This window comes from Gopherus flavomarginatus, chromosome 3, assembly GCF_025201925.1.
Source record: "Gopherus flavomarginatus isolate rGopFla2 chromosome 3, rGopFla2.mat.asm, whole genome shotgun sequence".
NCBI lineage: Eukaryota > Metazoa > Chordata > Testudines > Testudinidae > Gopherus > Gopherus flavomarginatus.
This window is the reverse complement of record NC_066619.1, coordinates 181,693,228-181,712,805: the sequence shown is the minus strand read 5'-3', so window position 1 is coordinate 181,712,805 and position 19,578 is coordinate 181,693,228. Positions and strand designations below refer to the sequence as shown.

The 19,578-nt window shown below is 41.5% G+C and overlaps 1 protein-coding gene across 2 annotated transcripts in view; it reads right to left on the bottom strand.

The window, feature by feature from the left end:
* MYOZ2 (myozenin 2) overlaps positions 1–16,836 on the bottom strand; it is a 28,691-nt gene extending 11,855 nt beyond the window's left edge. Inside the window, exons 1-3 of one of the 2 annotated variants that reach the window (XM_050946658.1) lie at positions 16,683–16,836; positions 16,022–16,124; positions 4,135–4,304 (exon numbers count right to left, since the gene is read on the bottom strand). In XM_050946658.1, the coding sequence (XP_050802615.1) occupies positions 4,135–4,304; positions 16,022–16,097 (246 nt within the window). In that variant the 5' untranslated portion in view covers positions 16,098–16,124; positions 16,683–16,836. Of the gene's footprint in view, positions 1–4,134; positions 4,305–15,999; positions 16,125–16,682 lie in introns of those variants that run through there. The other variant, XM_050946659.1, reaches the window with a different exon arrangement.
* Between the last annotated feature and the right edge of the window lie 2,742 nt (positions 16,837–19,578).

Sequence of the window (19,578 nt, the reverse complement as noted above, 5' to 3'; positions counted from 1 at the left end):
TAGAAACAAATACCATTGATAGCATGTGCATATCAAGAGATGTTATGTGATTCTCTGAAGTAGGGAATTATTATCCTCATATTAGAGATGGAAAACTGCGCAGGAGATACAGTTAGTGACTTGCCCAAGGTCACACAGGAAGTCTGTGTTGAGCTGAGAACTGAACCCATCACCAAGTCAAAGACCCCGTCTACTAGATCAGTTTATCTCAGCATTTTCATGTTGGTGACCCCTTATTCAAAGACAAAAATGTTTGTGAAACCTCTCACATGTACTGTAAAAGTAAGGGCAAAAAATGTATTAATGATAATGATAAGCCTATATAATTTAGGTGTGTCTGTGTCTCAAGAGAAATTCAAGAGAATACTAGATCTTGAAGGGTAAGTGTGTATGGGGAGTAGGGGAGCAAGATTTTCTTTGGTTTTTTGCAATAAAAATTTCAATGCTTTAGGACCCCCACCCCCCTACTGTCTTTCATGACACCTCCCCTTCCCCACAGTTCACCACCCCACTGGATGAGAAATACTGCCCTAGACTGAACCTAGATCCTTCCTATTCTAGGATTCAAGCAATCTGGTGAGTTAATGTAGAAGCCATTGATTCTCTATAAATGCTTTTTGTATACCAATTGAAAATGCATCAGCCACACAAAAAGTCTATACACCTTTGTGGGATTGTTTTTTCTTTACAGTAGTCACAACAATCTTAGTGCAGGCCATTTCTTGGAGATTTTTGATAGGCTGGAGTTATCCCCACCTCTCCTCAAGTCATTAGTTCTAAGGAAACATCCAAAGCCTTAATCATTGTTTCTTTAAAAACAGAATCAGAGGCTTGTAAAAAAATAGGCAGTAACTTATTTTAGCAATGAGAGACAGTCTAAAAGGAGCTTAAATATAGAGTGTGTTGGAGTAGGATTTCCTTAAGATAGAAAAAAACAAACAAATACTTTTTTTTAACTTGAAACAAAGGAAATATTTTTGATCAGGTCAGTACATTTTAGAATGCTCTTAAAGCATATTGGAAAGTTCATTTTAATCATAGCAGGCAAAATCATCCACTCCAGCATAAGGCACAAAGTAGATCAAGGCCACACAAGTGCTTGCCAAACAGGTACTTAAGGGAGGTCAGTAGAAACTAAAAAGGAATCATTCTCTCTTTCCCCAGGGTGTGTGTGAATATGAATGGCTCAGCTTGCTTTGCGGAGAATACCAAAGAGGGAACAGAACAAGGAACTGACTGCAGAAATCCCATGTGAGTTATAGTGCTAGTATCAGACTTAACTTTGGCTGCACAGCTTCTATTACTTATTGCATAAGGAGTTAACATGCAGCTGCGGGGGAGGGAGCTGTCAGCAGCATATTTCCTCAGGAACTAGCCAATTAAATCGGTTTTGTAGCTGCTTTGCGTTACCAGAGCAGTGCAAATCAGCCAGAGTCTATTGGTGAATCTGGCCCACAGGCTTTCAAAATCTCAGGCCCACATCCTCAGTAGTGTAAATCATTCATTTTAATGGAGCCATGCTAACTTACTCCATCCCTCAGATTTTTCAGCTTAAATAAATATTAAACCATAAAGTCAAAATGTTCAAACTTGGGTGCCTAAAAGTGGACACTTTAGGGTGGGATTTCTAAAAGTGCTCAGCTAACCCTTCAGATAACTTTGCTCTTTGATGTTAGTGTGAACAGCTAGGCCAGTGCTGAGTGCCCTTGAAAATCCCATCCTATATCTACATTTAGGACTTAAATAAATGCCTGATTTTGAGGGGTGCTGAGCACTCAGTATCTTTGAGAATCAGCACTTCTGAACATCAAAACTTCGCCCTAGTCCTCATTTTAATTTTGACTGAGTGAATGAAAATCTGGAAGCTCCAGTCACCAGCTGTTTTCCTTCTACTCATCACAAAAAAAAATGGATATAAAATCTATCTTTTTATCTATGACAGGATTATTGGGACAGATTCTCATCTCTGGGCACAGTTCATTTATTGAGCTGAAAAGGCAGGGGCTTCTGAACAATAACAGATCGCAGAGCTTAGATTTCTTTCTTGAATAGGTAACAAGGCAAGATATTGGAGAGTTCAGGTGTGATACTGAGGATTTCGATCCCTGTTTATGAATATAATCTTATATTATCTGATTGCTATGGACTCCCTCAGCATTCTGCTTAGTATGGGCAGTGGGGAGTAGGGAAGGCCCAAAGCTCCCCATCACAAACTAGACCAGGAATCCAGCAGATGATACTGTTATTTTATTGCATTTTTTCTGATGAATTATTAGTACTAATAATTCTGTTACTCTGAGACCAGTTCATAGTAACTTAGCCAACCCGGCTTCAGTATAGTACCCAACCCTCCCCACATGTTTACTATTGTAAAAGAGTTGCTAAAATAGCTTTTTCAGAGCAAAATACCCAATGCTGTGATGCAACATATAGTTTTCCTAGACACCCGGTGCTTTGCCAGTCCTGAGTAATGTGCTGCTCATCCCATACTCATGCCAATAAAAATGTTATACTATGTCACATCAATACCTTATCTATATCTATCTATCTGTCTATATATAATTTTTCTTGCCTCAAATGAAGAATCTGATCCAACTCTCATTGAAGTCAATGGAAGTCTTGATTCACTAGCAGTTGGACTGGACCCAAAAGCATTAGCACCACCATCTAAAACATCTTTGTAAGTTTTAAAAACTGTTGGGGGATGGGAATTGCTATTTAGCAATAAATGTTTTCTAGATTAATTAATAATAGTTATACTTATATATACCAATACAGCTCTCTTCATCTTCAAAGCAGTTTAAAGATGCTGGGACAAATTGTGCTCCTCAGTCACATGCTTTCATAACTGAAATCAGCGGGGAAGTATCCAGGGAATTGAAATGTAGACTTTAGTGCATTAAGAACCTGAACCAGCATTGAAGTCAATGGGGCTACTCACTCACTTACAGTTAAGCCTGTGTTTAATTGTTTTGCTAGACTGGGACTGAAATGCTCACAACCTTGCAGGAGAGAGCCCTAACTAATTAAACTTCACAACACACCTGAGAGGTAGGTGAATCTGTAAATGTAAGGCTACGTCTAGACTACCCGCCGTATTGGCAGGTTAAAATCGATTGCTCGGGGATCGATATATCGCGTCTCATCTAGACGCGATATATCGATCCCCAAGCGCGCTTATATCGATTCCAGAACTCCATCAACCCCAACGGAGTTGCGGAATCGACAGGGGGAGCCGCGGACATCGATCCCGTGCGGTGAGGACGGGTGAGTAATCCGATCTTAGATATTCGACTTCAGCTACGTTATTCATGTAGTTGAAGTTGCGTATCTAAGATCAATTTCCCCCCGTAGTGTAGATCAGCCCTAATTATCACTATTTCTACAAATGTAGAAAACGAGTCGGAGAGGTTAGGTGTATTACCCCAGTCCTCAGAAGGAATGAGTGTCAAAACTAGTATTAGAATATAGAAGCATCTGATTCCCAGTCAGCAATTTCTACTATCCCGCAAATGTGCCTCAACCCTATTCCTTAAGGGCCAGCTCAAGGGGCAGTTTTGTCCCCATGGCCCATTTAATTCCTTACTCCTTTCCTAAGAGTGCCAGCAAGGAAGACTATTAGTACCAATTGCACAGGTGATGTTACTGACTAGGAACTGGAATAAGACCACCAACCTATTTTTAGTAGTAATAATAACAATAATAATATTAATACTTGCTGTTTATATAGAACTTTGCATCTTCAAAGCCCTCAGCTGTTATAAACAAAGTAATCCTTACACCATTCCTAAATCACCAATTAGCTGTCACATGGTAATGATTTTTGGTCACTACTGACCTGAGTCATATTTGGATGTGAATACTTTCAGCCTGAGGCCCTGGAACCTTGTTGTCCCATTCTGTGGGACCTAAAAGTAGCACCCAGATCTGAGCTTATTTTGATTTGTCTAGAAGACCTCAAAATGATACAGCTCACTTTGTGTTTCACACTGACCTTGTTCCAGGTCATGTTTCAGTTCACATCTTTTCCTAAAGCTATGTATAATTCTTGCAATCAGTACCATGCAAATCATAGTTAACCCCACACTGGTCTCATTGTACTGTATTTAGAAACTTGTAATACAAAATACTTACATTCCTTTGCTTATTTGCTACATAATGATAGTTTTCATAGGTGTATTTGTCAGATCTCCTTTGACGCATCTTAAAGAGTCTTGCACCTCTGTTGCTGAGTATTGATAGTTCCTCTACCATGATGTCTCTGGGGATGCTGATTTTCTTTCCAAGGTCTAGGCCATCTGACTCTGTAATACGACAGACAAGCATATGCCTTATAAAATATTCTTCTCTGCTTTCCTTAAATGCTGCTTTTTGCTAAATTATACTTATTATATCCCTATATCTGTAGTCCAACAAGAAATGCACCCCCATTCCCCAGTAATATCCTCATGCTTCATGCTGTATTAGTGAAATAACTCATGTTTTGGGGAGTTATGAAGTGCACCGTAGCCTGGAATGAGCTCCTAAACCACTGCACTGAGAGTCTGAATTACAAAGGTGCTGAGCGCGCACAGCTCCCTTTGATTTCAGTTAGAATTGTAGGTGCTCAGCTCTTCTGAAGATCAGGCCCTTGGAATCTTACAATATAATTTCTTAGTGATCAGTAAAATCCTACTTTCACTGAAGTCAGTGCCAAAACTCCCTTTGACCTCAGTCCTGGACCCTTCATAAATCAATATATATCCTGGACTGGAAAGAGAAAGAACTCCTCAGCCTATTTTACACTTATCTTCCTATTTCTGATTGCTTGCAATAATTTTTGTCTCAATGATTCACTCACATTCAGATTTTTTAGAAATTTAAGGCTAGCTACCTACTGTAACAGAGGTTTGTATTAGCTTGGAGCCACTACTTAATAGTTTTATTTAGAGAATTTCAGAATAAAAATCCAGTTTATGAAAATGAAAGATGTAACAATGAATTAAAATATGCTTTTAACAACTTTTACATGATTTCTGTAGAATAATTATCTATTTTTTTTCCATGTTGCAATTGTTTAACAATTCTCATTAATTGGAAAGTTACAAGCAACCCTTTTCAAAAGATTAACAAATGCTGGAAATCTAATTACTGCTGTCAGTGTTACTTGGGTCCCTGCTTGGGAAAAAAGATCATTTCCGTGGCTTTACATTGTAACCCTACGGCACTTTGATAATTAATATGCATGCATGGGTGGGGGTGGAGAGGGAAGAGTAAGATTACAGGCAGAGAGCCCTGTATGGCATAAACTTCATTGTCAGTCTTATGGAGAAGTTCTGGAAGTTGGGCTACTAGTGGCACTGAGTATGCTGACACTGCTTTGAAGAACTCTGTCATCTGGTGTCCTCTATTTTAAAGCCCTTTTTTACTCTTTACACCATGATAACTTCAATACTTAGCAAACTATTTTGTTATTAATTTCTTTCTGCCAGAGTTTGGAAAGTAGCCTTTGTCACATGTGGCTGTAATTATATCATCCAGTAAAAATAACATTGTTGAGAATCTTTTCCTACTTTGTCATTTACAATTACCCATGCTCATCATTTTAATAATTGAACTAGGGTATGTCTACTGTGGTGGGGCAGGGCCAGATGGCTACAGTAAAGTAGTGAGGAATAGGTATGTTAGCCCCAGGCTAAACAAATCCCTGGTACCATGGTAACCAAATGGCAGTTGCTCCAGGTTAATCAAGACACCTGGGGCCAATTAAGATCCTTCTAGAAAGCAGTGGAGATAGCTACATTGATTGGGACACCTGAAGCCAGTCAAGGGCTGGCTGGAACTAGTTAAAAGCCTTCCAGTTAGTCAGTGAGGTGTGTGTGAGGGGCTGAGAGTGAGAGTTGCTGGAGGACTGAGGAGTACAAGCATTATCAGACACCAGGAAGAAGGTCCTGTGGGGAGGCTAAAGAAGGTATTTAGAGGAGGCCATGGGGAAGTAGCCCAGGCAGTTGTAGCTGTCATGCAGTGGTTACAGGAGGCACTATAGACAGCTGCAATCCACAGGGCCCTGGGCTGGAACCCTGAGTAGAGGGTGGGACCGGGTTCCCCTCAAACCTCCCAACTCCTGATCAGACAGAGGAGGAGTTAACCCAGACTGTGGGTTCCACCAGAGGGGAAGATCACTGAGGTGAGCAAATCTGCCAATAAGCGCAGGACCCACCAAGGTAGATGAGGAACTTTGTCACACTACACTGGCAGAGTTACATTGCTGGCAGTTACATCGCTGCTCAGAGAGCTCTGAAGGGAAACTGTTGTTGTGTGTTCATACTCTCTGCTGCCTGCGCAATAGTGTGTTCACACTTGTGGCACTTGCATTGGTATTTGGAGTGGTGCACTCTGGGCAGCTATCCCACAGAGCATCTCTTTCTCTTCTTCCGCTAAGAGTTGCGGGAAGGTGGAGGGGGTCATGGGGCATCCTGGGTCCTGTCCTAATGCCCTGTGATGCATTGCTTCACATCCCAGCAGTCTCTGTGCTTCCGTTTACATTTGGCACCCATTTTTCAATGGTTTGTGTACTGCACGCTCTGCCTCTTCAGTCTGCAGGAATGGATCCTGCACTATTGACCAATATGCTACTCGCTCTCACTAACACACCATGAGTGGCAGTGGAGTTATTCCTTAAAGTACAAAGGCAAGAGCAGTTTGACATTGATCTCACCACGCATAGTAGCTGCAACATGAGATTGCTTGTGGCATTCATGGAGGTGCTGACCACAGTGGAACGCTGTTTCTGGGCTCGAGAAACAAGCAGTGAGTGGTGGGATCACATCATCATGCGTGTCTGGGATGATGAGCAGTGGCTGCAGAACTTTTGGATGAGGAAAGCCACATCCATGGGACTGTGATGAGCTTGCCCCAGCCTTGCGGTGCAAGGACACAAGAATGAGAGCTGCCCTGCCCATGGAGAAGAGTGTGGCGAGTGCACTGTGGAAGATGGCTACTCCAAACTGCTACTGATAGGTTGCTAACCAGTTTGAAGTGGGAAAGTCAACCATTGGACTTGTGTTGATGGAAGTGTGCAGGGCCATTAATTGTATCCTGCTCCGAAAGACATGACACTGGGCAACGTGCATGACATTGTGGATGGCTTTGCACAAATGGGCTTCCCTAAATGCAGAGGGGTGATAGATGGCACACATATTCCAATTCTGGCACCAGACCACCAAGCCACGGAGTACGTTAATTGGAAGGGGTATTTCTCTATGGTCCTCCAGGTGCTTGTGGATCACCTTGGGTGTTACTAGCCTGTTCGGGAAGCTGCAAACATTGACTTTCTTTCCAGACCACAAGATCACTGTAGGGAAAGTCGAAATGCCCATTCTGATCCTGGGAGACCCTGCCTACCCCCTTAATGCTGTGGCTTATGAAGCCATACACAGAACCTTGACGGCAGCAAAGGGCGGTTCAACAACAGGCTGAGCAAGTGCAGAATGACTGAGTGTGCTTTTGGCTGTTTAAAGGCCCGCTGGCACTGCCCATATGGGAGGCTGGACCTGGCTGATGACAATATTCTTATGCTTACAGCCATCTGCTGTATACACCATAGTATTTGTGAAGAGAAGGGTGAAAGCTTCACTCAGGGCTGGACTGCTGAGGCTTAGTGCCTCGAGGCGAATTTGAACAACCAGAGACCAGGGCTATTAGAGGGGTGCAGTGTGGGGCCAAAAGGATCAGGGAAAGCCACTAATATTTGTTGCTATGCTCGGGAGTGCAGTGCTTGTAATGCTAGGAGGTGATTGTGATTGGTGCAGACAACGCACTGTCAAGGTTCAAGAAAATTGCCTGTTTTGCAGGGTTTTGTTTGCTTTCAATTAATGGAATAAAGATTGCTTTCAAACCAAAACAATTATTTTATTAAAAAAACAGCCGGAGGAGAGAGACAAACAAATGAACACATCAGCGCTGTGGGGGATGGGGGAAGGGAGGGTCCCAGGAGGAGGTGGGGTCCTGGGACAGTTAAAGATTTGTGTATGTCCAGGTATCATATGCAACCTTATCCTTTGGAGTACAATGCAGAGGGACAGGTTTGAGTGCAGTGGATAGTTGGAGTTCACAGGGCTGAACTGTGTAATGGGGCAGGAGTGGAATGCAGCGGGTACAGACTGGAGCCAGGAGAGATTGATAAGAGTTTGTTGGCGGTATCTGGGGAGGTGCATGTGAAAGAGTTTTGCGACAGCAGCTGCAGGGGAGGACAGGTGCGGAGCTGCTTGGTTTGCAGTCCTAGTAGCACCTGAAGTGTGTCTGCTTGGTGCTCCATAATGTTTAAGAGCCATTCCATGGCTTCGTTCTGGTGCACGTTCTCCTTTTGGTCCCTCTTCTCGCTCTCCCGCCACTGCTTCAGTTCTTGTTTTTCAGCCACGGAGTGCTTCATGACAAAGTCCTCTTTAGTTCTTCAAGACCACTTTCTAATTCTGCACAGCCGTTCAGCCAGTGATAACAAAGTGGGAGGCTGGGCTCCCAAGGTCAGATCTGTGAAACCAAAATGCAACATTTTACAGAAGCAGTATTGTTTGCAACACACAGACCACTGATTCAGTTATTTAAAACACAGCCACCATTCACATACCTGTCAATAACTGGCAGACCCCAGGCAAGCACACATGAGCCACAGGACCCCCAAAATGGTGAGTAACTGCAGGGGCAAGGGAAATCAGTGTTACAGGACCCTGCATGGGTCCCTGCCTACACTGAGCACGTGGCTCTTGGGGAGAGCCAGCACTGTAAGAGGGCCTTATAATCATACCTGTCCCACATTTTCCATAGGATGTGATCATAATGGAAGATATCTCATTGCTGAGGATGAGCAGGGAATCAAGGGAGAGTCTTCTCAAGACTGTGATTTCCGCCCTGGCCCTTATAAGGCTTGCTTATGTGCAGCAATGGTCCCCCCTCCCTACCCCGTGATGGTGGAGTGGTGCGAGAAAGTTACCGTTAATGGGGCAAGAAACAAAGCAGCTCTGCCAAAGAGCCTGCAGCAGTGGATTGCCCAGTGTCTCCATGAGAGTTTCCTGGAGATCTGTGGCAGATTTCCATAAAGTGAGGGAGTCCATCAGCAGCCTGTTCCACCGCTCAGGCTAGGCATGTGGTGGTACTCACATCATACAGACACAAGCCTGCTTTCTTCAACCCTCCTGCCCCCAACAGCTTGCTTCAGCACTTCCCCAAATCAATTCCACTTACCACGGGCCTCCTCTCCTGTTTGCGCTTTGCCAAGCTCCAACTCCTGTGATTGGCTAGCCTCCTCCGGGATAGAGAAGAGCTGGCTGCATGCATCTCTGACCTCCAAGTCATCCTCTGCCTCTGGGTCTCTCTCGCCCTCTACATCCTCATCCAAGATTCCCTCCTGGCTTGGTCCACTCTTGACTGGCATGCGAGCCACCAAAGTATCCACAGTGGCCTTCGCAGTGGGGGTGCAGTCACTACCGAGTATCGCATCCAGCTCATTGTAGAACTGGCAGCTCATGGGCACAGCACTGGAGCGGCGGTTTGTCTCTTGCTCCTTGTGGTAGGCATTCCGCAGCTCCTTCACTTTGACCTTGCACTGCAGTGTGTCCCACTCATGGCCCCTTTCTGTCATTCATTGTGAAATCTGTCCATAAGTATAATTCCTACGACTGGAGCGCAGCTGGGACTGGACAGCTTCCTCTCCCCAAATGCTGGTGAAGTCTAGCAGCTCAGCATTGCTCCAAGCAGGGGATCGCCTGGTGTGTGTAGCAGGCATGGTCACCTAGAAAGATGTGATGAGACCACTGCAAACGTCACCAAGCAAACAGGAAGGGAACTCCACCCTCTGGAATTTAAGGGGTGGGGCTCATGGTTGGTCACCTGAAGGCAGGGCCAGCTCCAGGCACCAGCAAAGGAAGCAGGTGTCTGGGGAGGGCAATAGAAAGGGGTGGCACTCTGTCATTGGGGCAGCACGTTCAGGTCTCCAGTGGCAATTCAGTTGTGGGTCCTTCAGTCCCTCGCTTCCTCTTCGGCGGCAACTCTATCGCTCCACTTCAGTCTTCGGCAGCACTTTGGCAGCTCAATCGCTGCGCTTCAGTCTTTGGCGGCAATTCAGTGGTGGGTCCTTCACTCCCTCCTTCCTCTTCAGTGACACTTCGGCGACAGCTCAATGTTTTTTTTTGTTTGTTTGTTTTTTCTCTTCACCACTTGCGGCGGCAAAAAAGCTGGAGCCAGCTCTGCCTGAGGGTAAGGCAGTAGAGTTCAAACCGATGACCAGAGAGGCGAGAACACGCATTGTGGGACACCTCCCGGAGGCCAATCGCAGTGCTGTAATTGACCAGGGTGTCTACACTAGCACTGCAACACTGTAGCCCTGGAGCAGAAAGCTCTATGCCTATCGCCAGTGTGGTTTTTTTACAATGCTGCCACTGTGCAGTTTCTGTGCAGTACGTGGCTTGGCAGCATGTACACCTTGGGAGTTACACTGCAGAGAGCTGCTTTACTGCGCAGAAACTTCCCATTGTTGACAAGGCCTTCGTCTCTGTGGGTGTTTATAAGCTTCAGGACCAGATATGAAGTAACATCATGCTATGCAAAACTGCATTGAGGCTCCAGTATGAATCTTTACTCTGCTTATTCAAGGTGACACTTTGGGGTTGATATAATCCTTAATTCTTTAAATATGTTTATGCACTACAGAATATTCAGGCTTCAGTTAGTGTGTAAATGTATGCAATATAGTAAAATGAACTGAAATCAAATTACATGTTGGAAACTATTTAATTTCTTCCAGGGCATTCACACAGAAGAGCAAAACTTAACTTTGCATTACAGATTACAATGGGGAGCAGTTGGTAGCTACAGTAACATCTGGTATTTAATAAGAACTGAAAAAATAATGGAGATATTAATATTTATTTTCAGAGTTTCTATAGTTTCTCATTTTTAATACATTGTGTAATATCTGCTGGAAGCTTAGTGAACCTAAACAACATGAATTCTTGATTTCTGGCAAATATAAATCTCTTTTTAATGACACAGACACATTAAATACTTATCCCAGGCTGCTGAGATTTTGAATTTCCCTTTAACTCACAGAGAGAGAAGTTTGCAGGCAGGGCCAGCTCCAGGCCCCAGCACGCCAAGCGCGTGCTTGGGGCGGCATGCCGTGGGGGGCGCTCTGCCGGTTGCCAGGAGGGCGGCAGGCGGCTCTGGTGGACCTCCCGCAGGTGTGCCTGCGGACGGTCCGCTGGTCCCGTGGCTCCTGTGGAGCATCCGCAGGCACACCTGCGGGAGGTCCACCGGAGCCGTGGGACCAGCGAGCGGCAGAGCGCCCCCTGCGGTGTGCCATTGTGCTTGTGGCAGCGAAATGGCTAGAGCCAGCCCTGTTTGCAGGCACTGGACTTGCATCTGGATTGGCTCAGTTCTGCTCCTACTGATGTCATCCAAATTTTTGCAGTTGATGTCAACTGGAGCAGGATCAAGCCAGCTATGCATAATGCCAGGAACACGAGAATGCATTTCTGCATTAAAAATAATATGAGCAAGAACCCTGATAGCCTCCTGTTGTTTAAGAGAGAACAATAAAACTAAGAGTTCAGCATGAAAGATGTCTCAGTTTGCCCACTGCCTAAACAATGCCAGATAGTGGTGATTTATAGGCATGATGATATAGTATGCACTAGGTATGGGCTAAAGCCGCAAAATTTTGATTCAGAACTTCATTTTGAACTCCCCCACCTCCAAAAGTCAGGGGTGTTTGAATCTGGTGCATATCGCAGCAGACATCTTGGCTGGTTGGAGTTGACAATTTCACCTCTTAGTCCACCAATATTTTCATGTAAAGCAAAGGCTTCTTTCACTCATGTTTTTCTCCATTGCCTAGAACTTGGCCCACAATGAAAGTTTGTGGGAATAGGGTGGAGAGAAATCAGTTCAGCCACACCTCTGCTCCATACTGAATATTAAATATTTTGGGCCCCGCTGTTCTCTCAGACACATACTGTCCTCAATCTGTATGCAGAGCTCTCATTTATGTTAATTCAGCTAGGATCCAAACACTCTGTAACAAATTGTGTGTTTTGTTGTGTATCTAGGCAGCTTCCCAGAAATGTAAATGTGAGATTTTACTCCAGTCTTCTGAAAATTAAAATCTAATCTGCTGCCTGTTTCAATGATGTGCAAAGGGATTGCTATGGTGTCAGTGCAATGAGGGTGATGAGAAGTAAGAGAAGGTGGTGTTTAGAGGAAGACAAAAAGATCATCTCCAAATGCAAAAGTTAACAATTAATAAATTGACACTTAAATCTGAAGCTCCATGCTTTAATCCTGATCTTAACCTTTTAGCCTCAGTGCTTTCTCTGTTCCTGCCAAGTCCTCTCTGCCCCTTAAAATGTTAACAGCTTTCATTTTAAATATGATTTGTATATTTCCTCCCTCATCTCTTTTAATCCTCCAGTTTAAAATCTTCTAAATATCTTCTTGTAGATTATACATTTTAATCATGAATATTAGATAAGATATGTTTATCACATAATCAGAAATAAGAATCTATAAACTGCCACAAAAGGTACTTAAATATGTAGCTGTCGAAGCATGCATTAATGATGTTATATAGAAATTAGATTTAAAGGTGAGCAAGGAGTAATTAACAGATATCAAGGGCTTCCTTCACAAAAAAATACATCTAGTTTTAAAAAAATGAATGAGCCAAGTATATTCTCATATTTTTAAAAGTAAATTAGACTTCAGCCTATCTTAAACATTTTGAACTTATTTTCCACTTTCATTTAAACCTATAACAGTGAAATCAGCATTTGTGAAAGGTGAAGATTGCCAGGCCCAAAAAATAAAGCCCTCTACAAAACCGGTTTATCCCAAGCAGGAATAGTCCAAGTCTTCCTCCATCATTCTGCCAATCCACCTCCACTCAACTGTGGAGTCCAGAAAAGGCGAGAGAGTATTACGTTCGCCCATTGAATACCTGGACTCTCTCTTGAGAAAACAAAAACATGCCTATTAGTTCCTACTTTTGTAGTGTTTTTCTAATATGGACTTTGCCCACTAGAGATGGGAATAACAACCGATACTGATTTCACACAAACCACTAAAGAACTGGTGGAGACTAACAACTTTCAGTCTCTGCCAACCAGGCCCAGATCTGAAGCAGCGATGTAGAGCTAACAGGCTTTGTATTGAATCAGCAATTAAGTCTCCTGGTATGAATCAGTTTACAGAGTTTGACTCTCTCTACTCATCTTAAAATGTTATTTAAAACTGATTGAATAAAAATGAGTCCTCTTTATGCAATAGACCTGCTTCAAGCCATAAGTATTTACTTTACTCAGTAAAATACATTTTTACTGGTTTTTTTACTCTTGTTAACAATACAGAGCCAATGTCATTTTGGGAGAATGAGCGGGATTCTTTTGTATGGCTCAAGCAATATAATTGAATTGTTAGCTAAATTCCAATTGCAGAATTATTATTACAGGTAATGATGCAAAAACCAAAAAGAAAACAGCTCAACTTTAAGATCTCAGGTTAAGTTTGCAGGCCAGCAATTAGGGGGAAAAGGATAGGCCAAATCAAAATCCCAGATCCAAGCTTTTTTATCTTTTTTAAAGGATCAGAACAAAACTGGTTCTGAACTTGAGGATTTAAAATCCACATTCCAACCCAAATTTCTTCAGATGGCTAGAAAATGTCCAGGATTGGGAAGTTTTTCTTTTATTTCAAGTATTGATCAGTGAGTCTCAAGAAGTTAAACACATCCAATAGCTTGACTGCTTCTCCAAGGCTTGTCTGAACATCAGTGGTTTGGATATCAGGTTGGAAATCTCATGACAGAATACTTCACAAGATTTCTAGTATGACCAGGTTTGGGCTGAGCCAAAGACACCAAGAGGGCAGCTTTTCATAGTGTTTTGGTCTTTCAGTTTACATTCCCAGCTGAAAACAGGAAATGCAGAAGTGAGTAAAATGAGTTAACTGAACTTCTTTGAACCTCAAAAAAAGCCTGGATTCGGTTCAATCATACGAATGCTGACTAAGTTCAGATGCAACAGCATTTTGTGCCCACTCCCCCAAAATCTTCAGGGCCTTCTAAAGAGGATCTTTCTCCTAGCCCATTCTTCCTTTGCACCTTCAGTGAGAAGGATGGACTGTCAATCTGAGATCCTTCCCACAGACAGACTCCAGTTTTTCTCCCACTCCTAAATCCTTGATCTCCTACTTTCACTTGCAATCAGGTAATAATCAATGTTCTGAGCTGCACTGCTGCCTGCTACTCTGCCTCTGCCCCATTCAGGCCTTCTCCTGTCATGGGTCCTATTTCCCAGTTCCAACAACATTGTCTTAATCCAGATATGGAATCAATTCATTTCCAGTTTCCAGTGAAGGCTGAGTTGTTTCTCATACCAGTTCCCTATGCCTAATCTAGAGTCAAATTTTTAAAAGAGAGGTCCAATTGTGTGTGTGAAAATAAGAGCAATTGTAAATTGAGTGTTGAAGTTACCTTGACTATAATTGCAAAGTGGGTATTTACACATGCCTTTGCATGCATAAAGTTATGATCTGTACTCATAACTGCAAGCACTGTACATGCAAATGTAGGCACACACATTTTTAAGCATGGATGTTAAACCTCTACATTTAAAAATTTGATCCATTACCTATTTTTGCATTAAAACTGGATGTGGCCCACTACAAATGCCTAAATGATCCATTGGATGATTTAACTGATCACTGCAGTCAGCTTTAACAAATGAGTTAAATAAGATAGGATACTTTAGAGACAATGATGTAATATGTGGATCATCTAAATAATCCTAAACTGGCTTCAGTACAGCTTGGTTTGTATAGTCTTTAAATACAAAGACATGGGATCCAGAAATGGCATCTACAAAAATATTGCAAATATCACTCAGATAATAAACTATTTAATAAAACTGCATTTAAAAAAATCTAACAGGTATATTTACAACAAAATGTGAAAGGAATGGGCAGGCACTTACACGGGCAGATTCTTTTTTGTACATGTACAAAGGACTTATTCCTACTTTCCTTGGAATCAAATTTGTCAGTTAGTTATCTAAGTGGGTTATTTGTCAGTAAGTTATCTAAGTTATCACAATACATGTGATCAGGAGAATAAAGCCCAGAGTTTCGTAAGTAGATTGAAAGTTAGGTCCTTAATTCATAGTTAGGCACCTAAACCAATGGCCTGATTTTCAAAATTGCGGAGTATTAAACAATTTCCACAGACTTCAAGGGGGACTATTAAATGCTCACCACTTTTGAAAATTAGGCCACGTATTTAAGCAAAAAAATAAGGTTCTATGGATGGCATTTTTAAAAGCATCTGACTTAGGAGCACAGTCCCAGTGAAAGTCAATGGGACATGTGCTCCTAAATCACAAAGCACTTTTGAAAGTCTCATGTTAGGAGGATAATCTTAAGCATCTACTTTTGAAAATCAAGCCAAGATTTTCATAGGTGTTTCTATTTCCCTCAAAGTGGCAACAGAAAAGTTGAATTTTTGCTTAAAAGAACAGCCAGTAACTATGTATTGGAGAGAAATGACAAGAGCTAATAAGGTTTATTAATCCCAATAGCTAGCTTTGAGGGGAAGAAAGAGAATAATGATACAAATATTTTTGATCATGGATATTAAAAGAAATGGAAAACAGGAAAAAAGATATAGATAATCATGTTTTGTATATGAATAGTCTTGTAAAATGGAATCCAGTCATGATATTAGCCCCAAATAATATTCTGAAAGGCTATCCAAGCAGAATGTACATCAGCTGTTAGATTACTTCATTCCTTCACAACAGTTGTTCATCTGAAAATAGCTTTCAAATGAAAAGAGACAACTACAAAAGGATTAGTTACCATAGGCAGCATGATACCCCCACCGGATTATCTATGACAGAATACCCAGAGCTTTAAGAGAGTTAAACTGTGAGATTAAAAAGAAATGTTAGGAAGGGGCTAAAGGAACATAGGACATACAGTAACCGGTTTTAGCTTATACCATTGCCGTGGATTTCCTTCATAATGGCGGATGCTTGTTGTTTCCTCTCTTTGACCATGGCAGAATGTGATAACATTGTGATTGTCTGGTGGGGTTTTCCTCACTGAAAAAAAAATTCACATTTTTACATTGTTAAGTCAGTGTGCAGAATCTCGTTGACTTTTGTTTCTAACATTGTCTTCTGAACAATTAGTGAGTATACTTGTTTCTCATTTGGCTAAGCTGTCTTTTTAACAATGCCAAAGACACTGGCAATCATTCTGATCAGAGACATGTTCTCCCACTCAAGGATAAGAAGTCCTGAGTGACATACTGTCCTTTGGCTATACAAGATCTGTGGCAGTGGTCTGGGCCTTCTCATTTCCACACACTGTTTAAAAAAAATTGCAAATCTGTGATTTATTTCATATGCTGTCTTTTATTAACCCTTGTTCTACAGTCTCAAAAATAGGAAAAATTCTGGCAATCTGCTTAAAGTGACAGCAAAAAGGTTGATGAGCTTGCTAAAGCATCTTTAAATAAGCAAAGAAAGTGGATTCCCCACTAAATAAAAATATACATCTTATTTTATTCCTGAGATAGGATGTTACTTAAATGTCTTCTATGCAACAGATTGTAGGAAGAAACAATGTCAAAATATTTCAGGAAACAATACACTTACCCTATTGTTAGGCTTTGTGCAGAAAAAAACAATCCCAACGCCTTTTGGTGAAGTTTCTGGAGTTTATGAATGGGGATGACCTGCCTGGTCCTGGATGGTTTCTATCCTTCTGGTTTGGTCTGCATGGTACCTAGTACAAAGACAAACAGGGGGCTGACCCTTTCCAAAGAGATTGGCATCCAGCTGACATCAGCCAGCTATATATAGAACCAGACACTTCAGCTAGTCATATCTTCCTGGCGAAAGAAGAGAACAGAAAGGATTCAGCTGTACCCACCACAAAGAGTGTATCTCTTCCAGAGCTTATTGGGAGATTTCATGGAATGCTCTCGTCATACTTGTTCAGATCATCCCATCGTCACCTTGAAGAAGAATAATCTCTATGTTAAAACCAGGGGAAAGACGTTTAAAAATAAGGTGATAAATATATGATGAGGAAGACTATATGATGGGAATGGAATGGGCTAATCCTTCAGTGAAAGATAACACCGTGCCTTTATAGTAGCTGATGACTAAAGTTAGTGGCAGACGGCTGATGGGGTACAAAGCTGACTCTTAAAAAGAAATCAGAAACCTGCAGTGGTGTTTGTGTTAAGACAATGCTTTTACAATAGACTACAGTTTGTCTCAAGAAATAGTACAAGAATTTGTCTCATAATGATTTTTTAAAATTGATTTCAGAAAACTGCAATAATTTAGTCCATTAATACCCAATATACTGTATCACTTTATGCTGGAAACTTGCTATATGTACTATCACAGGTATCCCAGGACAGTAGCTATCTTGTCCACCTGGCAAAGAAAACACTGAGGCAGTGCCCCCCTTCCTTTTATGTATAAAGGTGCCCGAATGGTAGGGCAGAAGGAGATGAGAAGGCTGTTTTTCTGGTTTTGGTTTTGTTGGGTTTTTGTTCTAAAGAAGTTCTGTTTTCTGCTTTATTTTCCACATCAGAAATTGAGTTCTTGCCTCCCTGGAAGACTCAGTAGAGGACTGGTAGGACTGTGACATCACAGTACAAAAGAAGTGAAACCTGGATAATTGAGTTTGGATGTGAGTTTTATTCAGATTCTTTAAAACAGATATATAATTGTTAATACCTTGTAAGCAAGAGGTGCCCTCCTCCTAAAAATATAAATATATATTTATATATATATATATATATATATATTTATATATATATATATATATATATATATATATATATATATATATACACACACACTGTATAAAATTCAAACAAACATACTTATAAACATAAACCTCAAGCTAAGCTTTCTTCTCAAGTTTGGCTTTTCCTAAACCACCCCTGTAAACCTCTCTGTTGCGGACCATAGTTTCCCCTGCCCATGGGTGAGGCTCACGTTTAATCCTTGTTAAGAGTCAACAGAAACCACTTACTAGTATACTTGACAGTAATTCCTCTGCTCTTTCAAGCATGGTTCAAGCATCTGATAAAAAGGATGCCTTAATAAACACTTGAGAAACTGTTTGTTAAAGATTCAATACTTTTTACCCAGTCAGTAAAAGACCCAGAGAGCTCCCTATTTCTCTGAGACCTTTAGCAAGTCCTCCAGCAAAAGCCAGGAAGACCAGACTTGATAAACCTGAGATGTCCAGGGTGAAAAACAAACCACAAAACCAACAGCCACCTCTCCACAAAACAAAACAAACAAAAAGCACATACACTTAAAAAACCCTTTAAAACCATCTTTATACCCCGTGAAAGAAGAAGGCGGGGAAGCTGGGGAGCTAGGAAAGCAGGTGGAACGAGGGTGAAGTGGAGAGACTGTGAATGAGGTGTGACAGTGTGTGTGTAACATACCTTGGATTATATTATACCTCCTTAAACTCTGACTACAGCACTTGTTTTTTCTCATTCCCTGGCTACCCATAGTGCATATGGAGCTGACGGTCAATGTCTTCTGTGACAGCCAGAATTTGGACAGATGTCTCAGTGATAAAAATCCAGAGCTATGCCTCCACAGAGGGTAATTTACAGATTTTGCTCTGTGTATAGACAAAAGAAACATAAGAATTTCCCCCTTAAAATTGTTTTGTCTTCCTGCTTCAAAAGTAGAAGCAGTTGTTAGGAAAGAAGATACAAAAAAACAATAACAAAAACAAACAAAAATTCAAAAGAGTAATTGTTTCTAACAATCCAAAAGTTATTTTGATCACTTTAATCAGTGTTTTTGTTCTTATGAGGTTAAGTACTGGGTTGGGTATTTATTTTGGTATTTGTCTTTTCAGTATTTAGTGCAAATCCTGAAGTCTTGCTCAGTTTTCATTCAGCCCTTGTACAAGTAGAAATCCCACTGATTTCAACTGGAGCTGTGTGTTTTGTTTGTATTTATGTTCATCTGAGGCTTTTGCTTTGAAAATGCATCCAGGAGTCATTTCTGGGGCCGATACTCATGACATTTCAGCACCCGATTAGTGGAAATGCCATGAGAAGATCAGGTCTCACATTCTTTCAGCACTATGAATTGCCTCTAAAGCAAAAGTAAGTAAAACAAATATGGAGAGATTTCATTTTATTTAAATTTACTCCCAGCTATTTTTGTCTTAAAACAGGTAGCTATGGATTTTGTACACAAGTCCAAATTTTTATGGGCCCAGTTCAGGTAAGCAGATGACTGGAAAGTTGCTAATGTAAAGCCAATTATTAAAAAGGGTGTCAGAGGAGGTCATGGCAATTACAGGCCAGTAAGCCTAACTTTAGAACTAGGCAAATTTGTAGAAATTATAGTAAAGAAAAGAATTATCAGACACATAGATAAACACAATTTGTTGGTGAAGAATCAACAGAACTTTTGTAAAGGGAAATCATCCTCACCAATCTATTAGTATTCTGAGAGTCAACAAGCATGTGGATAAGGCTGATCCAGTTGATAC